The sequence below is a fragment of the Canis lupus genome, chromosome 16, assembly GCF_048164855.1.
Source record: "Canis lupus baileyi chromosome 16, mCanLup2.hap1, whole genome shotgun sequence".
Classification (NCBI taxonomy): Eukaryota; Metazoa; Chordata; class Mammalia; order Carnivora; family Canidae; genus Canis; species Canis lupus.
In genome coordinates, this window is record NC_132853.1 from 26,263,010 (window position 1) to 26,275,452 (window position 12,443).

General features: G+C 36.2%; 1 protein-coding gene across 3 annotated transcripts in view; it reads right to left on the minus strand.

Annotated features, from left to right (window-relative positions):
• Positions 1-12,443, minus strand: part of BRIP1 (BRCA1 interacting DNA helicase 1) — a 180,653-nt gene that overhangs the window by 109,649 nt on the left and 58,561 nt on the right. For all 3 annotated transcript variants that reach the window (XM_072779704.1, XM_072779705.1, XM_072779703.1), the window contains exons 9-10: positions 12,193-12,392; positions 5,132-5,264 (exon numbers count right to left, since the gene is read on the minus strand). In XM_072779704.1, the coding sequence (XP_072635805.1) occupies positions 5,132-5,264; positions 12,193-12,392 (333 nt within the window). The remainder of the gene's footprint in view (positions 1-5,131; positions 5,265-12,192; positions 12,393-12,443) is intronic.

Sequence of the window (12,443 nt, forward strand, 5' to 3'; positions counted from 1 at the left end):
TAGCATTTGAAAAAGAAACAAATTTTAACTTACTTAGAAATAAATCTAAAACTCCTAAGACTTTTAAAAATAAAATAAAATTTTATTGACATATATGACATAATAAGTGAAGAACTTTATACATCTTATTTGTGAATAGGAAAACTCCCATATTATAAATATATCAACACTCTAAATTAACCCATAAATTCAGTGAAATTCCAACCAAAATTCCAACAGAATTTTTCATGAAAATTTACAAGTTAATTTTAAAATTCAGCCAAGATCATCCTCAAAGGAAAAGAACAAAGTGAGGAGATCCGCCCTACCAGGTATTAGCATACTTCTAATGCTAGAGTAATTAACCAATATGACAGTTTATTTTTATTTTTTTAAGATTTTATTTATTTATTCATGAGAGACACAGAGAGACGGGAAGAGACATGAATAGAGAGAGTAGGTAGAGACAGAAGCAGGCTCCCGACCCAAGCAGAAGGCAGTCAACCATTGAGGCCAGGTGCCCCAAATATGACAGTTTAGATAAACAGAATCATAGAACAAAGTCCAGAAATTAATTCACAAATAAATGAAAATTAGATATGTGGCAGAAGTGTCATTACAAATCAGAGATAAATGGATGAACAACTTAGTAAATGATGCCAAAATTATACTTATAGGAAATAAAATGGATTCCCAACCTCACAATATAAACAAAAATGAATTCTAGGCTGATTTAATTAAAAAAAAAAACACTTTTAGAAAATATAGTACAAGATAAGGAAAGACTACTTAAACTAAACTCAAATATAATTCATAAAAAAAACACTGATACATTTGAATGCCTTAAAATAAAAAACTTCTAGAAAAATGCTCCATAAATAAAACATAGACACAAGACTAACATACAATGCAATAAGCAACAAAGAATTAGTATTTATAATACATAAAGGAAATAGCAACATATACAGAGATATATTTTCAAGGATGTTCATAACAGAATTTTTTCTTATTCTGGGAAAGCTGGCAACAACTTATATTTCAAATGCCAAATTAAGCAAGTAATTTAGAATATCTGCACTCACAAAAGTGCTACACTGCAATTAAAAATCACGTGAAAGGGATCCCTGGGTGGTGCAGCAGTTTAGCGCCTGTCTTTGGCCCAGGGCGTGATCCTGGAGACCCGGGATCGAATCCCACATCGGGCTCCCAGTGCATGGAGCCTGCTTCTCCCTCTGCCTGTGTCTCTGCCTCTCTCTCTCTCTCTGTGACTATCATAAAAAAAAAAAAAAAAAAAAAAAAAATCACGTGAAAGCGGTGCCTGAGAGACTCAGGCCTCCAAACTCTTGGTTTCAGTTCAGGCCATGATCTCAGGGTTATGAGATGGAGCTCTGTGTGGGTTCCACGCTCATTGCAGTCTGCTTAAGATTTTTTTCTCCCTCTGCTCTTCCCCCTTACCCCTGCTCTCTCTCAAATAAATATTTTTAAAATAAAAATACAGATCATGTGAAAGAATATTAAAATAGTATTCATAGGGGCATCTGGGTCAGCTAAACATCCCACTCTTGATTTTAGCTCAGGTTATGATTTCAGGGTCCTGAGATGGACCTGTGCTCAGTGGCGAATCTGCTTGAGATTCTCTCTCTCTTTCCCTCTGTCCCTCCCTATCATCTCACACATGTACTTTCTCCGTTTTCTGAAATAAATCTTTAAAAAACAACAGCCCAGGTATTACATAAGACTTATGAATCACTGACCTCTACCTCTGAAACTAATAATATATGTTAATTAACCGAATTTAAATTTTAAAAAATTTTATTTTTTATTTTTTAATTAAAAAAAAATTTATTTATTTATGATAGTCACAGAGAGAGAGAGAGAGAGAGAGGCAGAGACATAGGCAGAGGGAGAAGCAGGCTCCATGCACCGGGAGCCCGACGTGGGATTTGATCCCGCGTCTCCAGGATCGCGCCCTGGGCCAAAGGCAGGCGCCAAACCGCTGCGCCACCCAGGGATCCCTAAAAAAATTTTAAAATAAAAAAACAGTACTCCTAATATACTGTTAAATGAAAAGAGACTATAAAGAACATGCATCATATCAGAAATCTATGTCAAATAAATATATGCATAGAATAAGATGGGTGGATAAAAATCCAAAAGTTAATAATGATCATCTTTATGAATTTTTTTTCCTTTGTGCCTTTGTATTTCCCAAATTTTTTCTTTGAGATATATTTATTTGTACATTTTTATTAAAGTATAATATATAATGCACTAGTCTTAAATATACAGCTCACTAAACATACATACACACAACATGCACACACCCATGTAACTAACACTCACAATACAAAATATTCCTTGAATCCCAGATGGTTCCCTTTTGCCCTTTCTCAACCCAAACTGCTCCTTACCCCTGCACAGTAGTAACCATTATTCTGACTTCTACTAGTGTAATAATATTCATTTCTTAATTTCATAAAAATGAAATCATACAGTTTATACTCTTCTGTGTCCAGTTTCTTTTACTCAACATTGTCTCTAAGATTCATTTATATGATTGGTAGTTCATTTCTTAAATTGCTGTCTAATATTCTATGAATTCCTCACAATTTATCCATTTTGCTAATGATATGAACTATTAAAATGCAAAGTTTATACAAAAAATCATGGAAAGATGCCATGATATGGACAATACTTATAATACCACATTGCATTTTAAAAATGCAGGGCAAAAATCTTAAGTATTATCTGATAAAAATACATTTTTAATACTCATATGCCCAGAATTCTAGTGGTGACCATGGTAGCCATAGTTCTTATCTGTTTTAGTTCAAAAGCCTCTTTAAGTCTGTACATGAGGAAAATTATAAAATTCTTATAAAAGAAAACAAAGATCCAAACAAATGGAAGGATACTCTCTGTTCATAAATAGGAAGACTCAGTATTGTTCAATTGTTAGTTCTTCCTACTTTGATCTATAGATTCAAGACAATCTCAATCAAAATTCCAGAAAGTTACTTGGTGGATTGACAAACTGAGTCTAAAGTTTATTTGGAAAGAAACAAACCAAAATAACCAATACAATATACTGATCAAAATCAGAGAACTGATACTACCCAACTTCAAGACTTATTATAAATCAATAGTAATGAAGATAGTGTGGTATTAGTGAAGGAACAGACAAATCAATCAATGGAAAAGAATAGAGCCTAAAAATGGACCCACAAGGATACAGTCAACTGATCTTTAACAAAGCAACAAAGACAATCCAAAGGAGAAAGGATGGTCTTTTCAACAAATGGTGACAGAACATGCAAAGAAATGAATCTAGATACAGACCTTCTATCCTTCACAAAAATTAACTAAAAATGGATCAGACCTAAATGTTAAATGAAAACTCTGAAACTTTTAGAAGAAATAACAGAAGAAAATCTAGGTGATTTTGGCTTTGGTGGTGAGTTTTCAGACACAACATCTAAAGCATGATCCATCAAAGAAAAAAATTGGTAAGGTGAACTCTATTAAAACTAAAAACTTGGGCAGTCTGGGTGGCTCAGCAGTTTAGCACCACCTTAAGCCCAGGGCCTGATCCTGGAGACCCAGGATCGAGTCCCATGTCGGGCTCCCTGCATGGAGCCTGCTTCTCCTTCTGCCTGTGTCTCTGCCTCTCTCTCTGTATATCTCATGAATAAATAAATAAAATCTTTAAAAAAAAACAAAAAACAAAAACTTATGTTTCAAAAAAAGACACTGTTAACACATTGAAAAGACAAGCCACAGACTGGAAGAACATATCTGCAAGCATGAGTCCTGATGAAGGACTTGTATACCAAATATAGAAAACCCTTAAAACTCAATAATAGGAAGACAAAAGCATCCAACTGAAAAGTAGGCAAAAGATCTGAAGAGACATCTCACCAAATAAGATATATAGATGGCAAAAGAGCATGTAAAAAGATGTTCCACCTCAAATGTTATTTAGGAATTGTAAATTAAAATAACAATAAGATACTACTACATATCTATTTGAATGGCTAGTATTCAAAACTGACAATTCCAAATGTTGGCAAGGATGTAGAATAACAGGATCCCTTATTCACTGATGATGGGAATGTAAAATAATAGCACAGCCACTGTGGAAGATAGCAGTTTCTTGCACAGCTAAAAGAAGTCTTACCATCAATACAGCAATTGTACTAAGTATTTACCCAATGAGAAGAAGGCATATCCACACAAAAATACTCACACAAATGTTTATAATAGCTTTATTCAGAATTGCCCAAACTTGGAAGTCCTACAGTAGGTGAATGGATCAGCAGTGTGCATACATACAATGAATACTATTTAGCAATAAAAAGAAATGAGCCATCAAACCATAAAAAGACATGAAGGACCCTTAGTATGATTCCAACTAAATGGCATTCTGGAAAAGGCAAAACTAAGGAGTCAAAATTAAAAAAAAAACAAACACACACACACACACACACACACACACACACACACACATACACATATATCACTGGTTGCCAGAAGTTCAGCAGGGGACATGAGGTATGGTGAAGGAATTAATTAGTAAATATAGCACATAAGATTTTTAAGGCAGTGACAATATTTTGTATGACACTGTAATGGTAGATACATGACTTTATTTTTGTCAAAACTCACAGAATTGTACAAGTGAATCTTTAATGTAAAACTATGGACTTTAGTTAACAATACTGGCTCAATTGTAACAAATATACTGTATTATTGTAAGATGTTAATAATAGGAGAACTGGAGTGTGTATGTATGTTTGTCATTAGGTACATGAGAATTCTGTCCTTTCTGCTAAATTTTTCTGCAAACTTCAAACAACCACTCTTAAAAGCAAAGTCTATTAATTTAAAATAAGCAGTTATTTTATTTTGTTATATTTTATTTTATATTTTATATATTTTACATTATATTTTATTTAGTTACAACTAAATAATGAGAATTTTTTAATCCATTATTTACACCATCAGTTAAAGATTACCAAGCTTAGTAATAAAATAAAATTTTAAAACAATTAAGTTGCTACTTTTTTAGGTCTGGATTAATTTATTCATTATTAAACAATGGTTTAATGGTTTAATTCACTAAATAAATATTAGAGGTGGAAAAAAATCTTACCTGCAAAATAGGAAAAGTAGCAGTAGTAATGCCCATTTTGTGCAAATTTAAGACCATTTCACTTCCACTCCATATTTTACAGGATGATTCATAATCCCTTTCCACAAGATGTTCAGAGTTTGCTTCTAACCAACTAAAATAAAATAAAACAGTTCCATCAACTAATATCACCCTTGTGTGCACTATTTTAACAAAACAAAGAGTTGTGATACATTCATCATATTCCTTGAAGCTATTACGATACAAATGTGAATTCAGACATCTCTTAAAATGCATGCATGTCTCATATTGCCAAATAAACACTTATATAGCTAAATAGTATGCTTTCACTTAGAAAAGAGAAACATGCACGTGATTTCCCAATTATGTTTTATGGATTCACACTGCTTCACTTGACTATCTTTCCAACTGACAGCCAGGTATAGGAGCATTTGATCCCAAATGCACATAAAGAAAATATAAAACAATCTAATAAAGAAATTAAGGTATTATATATTAAGACAAAAAAGAGAGTTACTAGAAAGTATATTCATTTTTATGTATACATATACATTTTGACATTCAGTAAGTACTTAAATGCCTATATTATATGCCAGACACTGTACTGGATACTAGAAATACAGCAGTAAGTAAAACAGGCAAGATCCTTATTCTCATGGAAATTACATTCTACTAAAGGGAGAAATAAACTTAGAAACACATACATGAAACAAGAGCATATCAGATAATGGAAAGTGATATAATGAAAATAAATTAGGTTAATGTAATCTACTTGCTACTTTAATTTGAGTGTCAAGGAAGTTCTCCCTGAAGTGACATTTATTCTAATAATTGAATGCAAAAAATACCCCGTCATGAAAGGATGGGGGCGCGGGGGGTAGGGGGGAGGGATTCCAAGTAGAAAGAATAGCTAATGCAAAGATCTAGAAGTGGTTAACAAATTTTGTTTATTTAAGGACTTGACAGAAAGCCACTGTAGTTGCAACACAATGGGCAAAAAAGAATAACAATATGAACAATGTTAGAACAATGTTAGAGTGATAAGCAGGAATCAGATCATGTTGAGACAAGGTAAGGAATCTGGATTCTATCCAAAGTGTAATGGGAAGGTTTTAAATAAGAGGACTGATTGACTGATTTAGACAGTGTGTACACATGAGGAGGGGATTGGAGAGGAGCATTGGGAGAGAGAGAGAGAAAATCTTAAGCAGGCTACACACACAGCACAGAGCCCAGTGTGGGGATCCATACCACAACCCTGAGACCATGACCTGAGCTGAAGTCAAGAGTCAGTTGCTTAACCGACTGAGTCACCCAGGTGCCCCTTAAATGGAATATTTGAAATCAAACACAACCTATTTTAAGTGTTTAAAAGATGATTCCAGTTTCTAAGCCAGAATGGATTATGGAAAAAGGCAAAAATAAAAGCAGAGACCTGTTGCAGGCTGTTACAGAATTCTAGTTGAGAGATGATTCTGGGATGATAGATAGGAGTTTGAAGGATTTGGGATATATTGTACAGGTGGCATTTATTAAACTTACTGATGAACTGGATATGGTGAGGTAGCAATCAAGGATAACAGATTTCTGATTTGAGGAACTGGCTGGTATTGTTTGCTTAGATAAGGAAGACAAGGCATTTGGGGGGAGTAGGTAGGAGAAGAGAAGGAGTTTATTTTGTAAAGTTGAAATTAAAGCCCCAACAGATTAAATTTTTTTTAAATTTTTTATTTATTTATGATAGTCACAGAGAGAGAGAGAGAGGCAGAGACACAGGCAGAGGGAGAAGCAGGCTCCATGCACCGGGAACCCGACGTGGGATTCGATCCCGGGTCTCCAGGATCGCGCCCTGGGCCAAAGGCAGGCGCCAAACCGCTGTGCCACCCAGGGATCCCAGCCCCAACAGATTAATATAAAGTACAGGTCAATATACGAAAATCACATTCCAGAGACAGATTTGAATATAGATTTATTAGAAATTGGGCTAGACACAGATTCAGGCCTCACTAGTACTACTACGGTACTCGGTTATGTAATTTAGGCAAAGTACAGAGTTAAGAAGAAATGAAGTACCAGAACCAAATCCTGAGGCACTTCAACATTTAGACATCAAACAGAATAAGAACTATCAAAAGAAACTGAGAAAGAGTAGACTGTGAAGAAGACCAGAAGGTATCCAGAGGCTGTCTAGGAAAAAGTACTCTTGTATGTCTCCTCTAGTCTTACTACTTCACTTCTGACATGTTTGGTCACTAAATGTATGTGGGGTTCTTTTTTCCTTACACTAATGCAATTCTCCAAGACACTAGCTGGGTGTTCCATGATTCAATCCAATTCTTACACTAACAAGTTAAAGTTAGCACAGATCCCAAGACTGGGTTTCAGTCTCACCATACTGTCCTCCCCACCTCGTCACTTCAGATGCCAGCATTAAAGTCCAAGTTGTCATCTGTGCCTCTGACAAAGCAATTATAAGTCAGAGGTTCTCATGACCCCTCCTCAAGTTTGATCATTTACTAGAACAACCCACAGAGCTCCAGAAAACATCTATGTTTACCAGTTTATTATACAATAAAGGATACAGACAAATAGCCAGATGGAAAGTTCTGGGAGGGTCTGAGCACAGGAGCTTCTGTTCCTAGAAAGGTGGGATGCTCCAAGCACATAAATGTGTTCACCAATCTGGAAGTTCTGAACAATGGCTTCATTACATAAGCATGATCAATTATTAACTTGATCTCCCCTCCCTCTCCCCTTTCCAGAGGAAAGGTGGAGCTGAAAGTTCTAAGCTTCTAATCATGGTTTAGTCTTTCTAGTGACCACACACATCCAGAAGTTCACCAAGCACCTCATTAGAACAAAAGCCAGTCCGAGCACCTAGGAAATACCAAAGGATTTAGGAGTTCTGTCAGGAACTGGGGGGTTAAAAATGCTCTTAGTACTCTTCTCACTTAGGAAATTGCAAGGTTTTAGGAACTCTGTGCCAGGAACTGGTGACAGAGAGCAATGTATATATATTTTCCATTATTTCACAGAAGTTAAGCCAAAAACATTTTTCATAGAGGTGATAGTTGACAATACCCAAACAATACTGCTGAGAGGCTGAGTGAGATAATAGAAAAATAACCTTTGCATTTGGCAACATAAGGGATCATTGGTGACCTTGATAAGAACAGTTTCAGTAGAAGTCTGCAGACAACAACACAACTGAGATTAGTGAGGAAAGACGGGAGTGAGAAAACAGAATTAGCAACTAAAGACAACTCTTTCACCAAATTATGCTGTGAAGTAAAAATGACAATATGCTACGTGACAAAAACACCACAGGAAAGGCATAAGCGGGATACCTGGATGGCTCAGCGATTTAGCGCCATCCAACGCAGGATGCTGGGTCCCGGGATCGAGTCCAGCATTGGGTTCCCTGCAGGGAGCCTGCTTCTCTCTCTGCCTATGTCTCTGCCTCTGTGTGTGTGTCATAAATAAATAAATAAAATCTTAAAAAAAAAGAAAAAAAGGAAAGGCACAAGCACATGGTAAAATAGGGGGAAAAATATTTGCACTCTTATCACAGACAGGCAAAGGGTTAATCTACAAAGCCTCTACAAATCAGTAAAAACTGTAACAAAACCAAAAAAGGACAGAAATGTCGACAGTTGATAGGAAAGGAAATACACCGTTTGCCTTTTAAAATGCTTAATATTGGGGCACCTGGGTGGCCCAGTCAATTAAACGTCTGACTCTTGGTTTCAGCTCAGGTCATGAACTCAGGGTTGTGAGACTGAGCCCCACGTTGGGCTCCATACTCAGTGCAGAGTCTGCTTAGGACTCTTGCTACCTCTCCTTCTGTCTCCTCCAATCCTTCTCCTTCTTCTCTTCCAACTCCCTCTCTCTAAAACAAATAAATCTTCTTTAAAAAAAATAATAAAATGCTTAATATCAATTATATTAAGAGAAATTAAGTAAAAACTACACTGAATACCACTTTTCACCCATCAGACTAGAAAAAAACAACTTTCATCCTCTCATATGTTGCTGGCGAAAGTATAAATTAGTCCTCTGCCTACCCACTTACTGTGTAAAGTTTAGAAATATCTATCAGAATTACATGTGGATCTACGGTTTCACTCAACAATCCCACTTGTAGGAATTTTCCTATATACTCCCATTGTAACAGCAAACAATTGTAAACCTCAGTATCTACTATTTAGATGTTAGTTAAATTATTATACATCCATGCAATGGAATTCAAGGCAATTATTTTTTAAAACTGAGAAAGCTTTCTAAGTCATGATAAGGAAAAATCTCCAAAATATATTAAGTGAAAAAAGACATGAAACAGGAAACAATAAGCATAAAGTACAGTGCCAATAGTCAACAATACTGTATTGTATACTTAAAAAATTTGCTAGGAGGGTAGAGCTTACGTGTTCTTATAAAAAAAAAAAACGATTAATAAAGAGGACAGAAGGAAACTTTCAGAGGAGATGTTTATGGCATAGATTGTGATGATAGTTTCATGGATATATACTTACCTGCAAACTTATCCGGTTGTATACATTGAATATTTATAGTTTTATATATGTCAATCATACTTCAATAAAATGACTTTATTTATTTATTTATTTATTTATTTATTTATTTATTTATTTATTTTAATAAAATCGCTTTAAAAATAACATTTTTATGCTTAAAATGGAAGACAATGGGGCGCCTGGGTGGTTCAGCTGGTTAAGCATCCAACTCTTGATTTTGGCTCAGGTCATAGTCTCAGGGTTGTGAGATCAAGCCCTGCATCATCAGGTTCCATGCTCAGTGGAGTGTCTGCTAGAGATTCTCTCTCTCCCTCTGCTCTTCCCCTCACATGCTGCACACACTCTCTAAGATAAATAAATCTTTATTTTAAAAAAAAATTTATTTATTCATGAGAGACACACAGAGAGAGGCAGAGACACAGGCAGAGGGAGAAGCAGGCTCTGTGCAGGGAGCCCAATGCGGGACTCAATCCTGGGACTCCAGGATCACACCCTGGGCCAAAGGCAGGCGCCAAACCGCTGAGCCATCCAGGGATCCTCTAAATAAATCTTAAAAAAAAAAAAAAAAAAAAATGGAGAAGACAAAAAACTAAAAATGTAGCATGCCATCATTTGGGAGGAAAAGGAGGGACTGGGGAAAGTACCTATATCGGTTCATCAATGAATTGCTCATAAATATGCACTGAATGTTAAACTTGTTCAGGAGAGGACCTATGCAGATGGAGAATGGGGTGGGAAGGAGTTTTTACAACATAAATTTCTATATCTTTTATATTCAAACATGTGACTATGTAACCTTCAAAAAAATTTTAAATATACTATGAACAGAAAAATGCTGCAGTGAATGGAATAAGATAGAGGGTCAAGATCTAAGATAAAGAGATTCTAGGGGTACCTGGGTGGCTCAGTAGTTGAAAGTCTGCCTTCGGCTCAGAGGGTGATCCCAGGGTCCTGGGATGAAGTCCCGCATCAGGCTCCCCATGAGGAGCCTGCTTCTCCCTCTACCTATGTCTGTCTCTCCCTGTGTGTCTCTCACGAATAAATAAATAAAATCTTAAAAAAAAAAAGATAAAGAGATTCTAGATTAACAACCTAATGTCTGGGATCACTGGGTGGCTCAGCGGTTTAGCACCTGCCTTCGGCCCAGGGTGTGATCCTGGAGTCCCGGGAATGAGTCCCACATTGGGCACCCCACGTGGAGCCTGCTTTTCCCTCTGCCTGTGTCTCTGCCTGTCGCTCTCTCATTCTCTCTCTGTGTCTCTCATGAATAAATAAAATCTTAAAAAAAAAAAAAAAAAGAGAGAGAAAATCATTTAAAAACCCACCAAAACCTAATGTCTAATAAAAAGGAATTCAGGGATGCCTGGGTGGCTCAGTGGTTAAATGTCTGCCTTTGGCTCAGGTCGTGATCCTGGAGACCCAGAATCAAGTCCCACAGTGGGCTCCCTGAATGGAGCCTGCTTCTCCCTCTGCCTGTGTCTCTGCCTCTCTCTCTCTCTCTGTGTCTCTCATGAATAAATAAAATCTTTTAAAAAAATAAAAAAGAATTCAATGTAAACTTTAATAAAAATATTACTATATCTGTTATTTTAGAGTATTGAAATCCTGGTTAGTTAAAACTCATCAAAACAGAACCCTACTCAAACTGAAAGATAAAGCAACAAATTAAAGCATAATCCAGGGACGCCTGGGTGGCTCAGTGGTGTAGCATCTGCCTTTGGCTCAGGGAGTGATCCCAGGACCCAGGATCAAGTCCCACATCAGGCTCCTTGCTGGAAGCCTGCTTCTCCCTCTACCTGTCTCTCTTTCTCTCTGTGTGTCTCTCATGAATAAATAAATAAAATCTTAAAAATAAAGCATAATCCAAAAAATTTTTTTTAAAGATTTTATCTATTTATTTATGAGGGACAGAGAGAGACAGAGAGAGAGAGAGAGAGAGGCAGAAACATAGGCAGAGGGAGAAGCAGGCTCCATGCCGGACGCAGGACCCAATCTGAAGGCGGCACCAAACTGCTGAGCCACCCAGGCTGCCCCAAAATTTTAAAATATGTTAATGTTCAGTTTATGTTCAGCCCAATGTCATATATATCATACAGGAGGCTATTAAATTATTCTGTTAAATTAGAAATCAAATTAATAATTATCAATTTAAAAATCTATTATTATATTCTTTTGAACAAGACAAAAGTTTGGACTGGCTTATTTCTAAAAGTTTAACAGGCAAGGAACAATCTATTTCCTAAGTTGCCAGTTCAAAGTTTACTAATTAAAATATTATGGCATATCGGACACCTGTGTGGTTCAGTGGTTGCGTTTGGCTCAGGGCGTGATCCTGGAGTCCTGGGATTCAGTCCCACATTGGGCTCCACACAAGGAGCCTGCTTCTCTCTCTGCCTGTGTCTCTGCCTCTCTCTCTGCGTCTCTCATGAATAAATAAATAAAATCTTAAAAAAAAAATACTATGGCATAATAAAACATGTTTTTAATATAAAGGCAGCAAAAATGACACTGTTAAACAAATGTTCTTACTTAATTAGGCTATAGCACACAGCTCGTAAGGGTTCATGGTTTTTCTTCCTTATATTATTGTTGACCATGCTATCTAGTTCATCTCGAGCAAAACGAAGCTGAACTTCTGTTACACTATAACTTGCTGATTCCCGAGCACAGTCTTCAATGTTATGAGCTTCGTCTAAAATGACAACCTGTTCTTTCAGATTGATATCCATCTATAAGACAAAAGAATTCTGTAAAACATTCAGTAAAATGCACTTAACAGC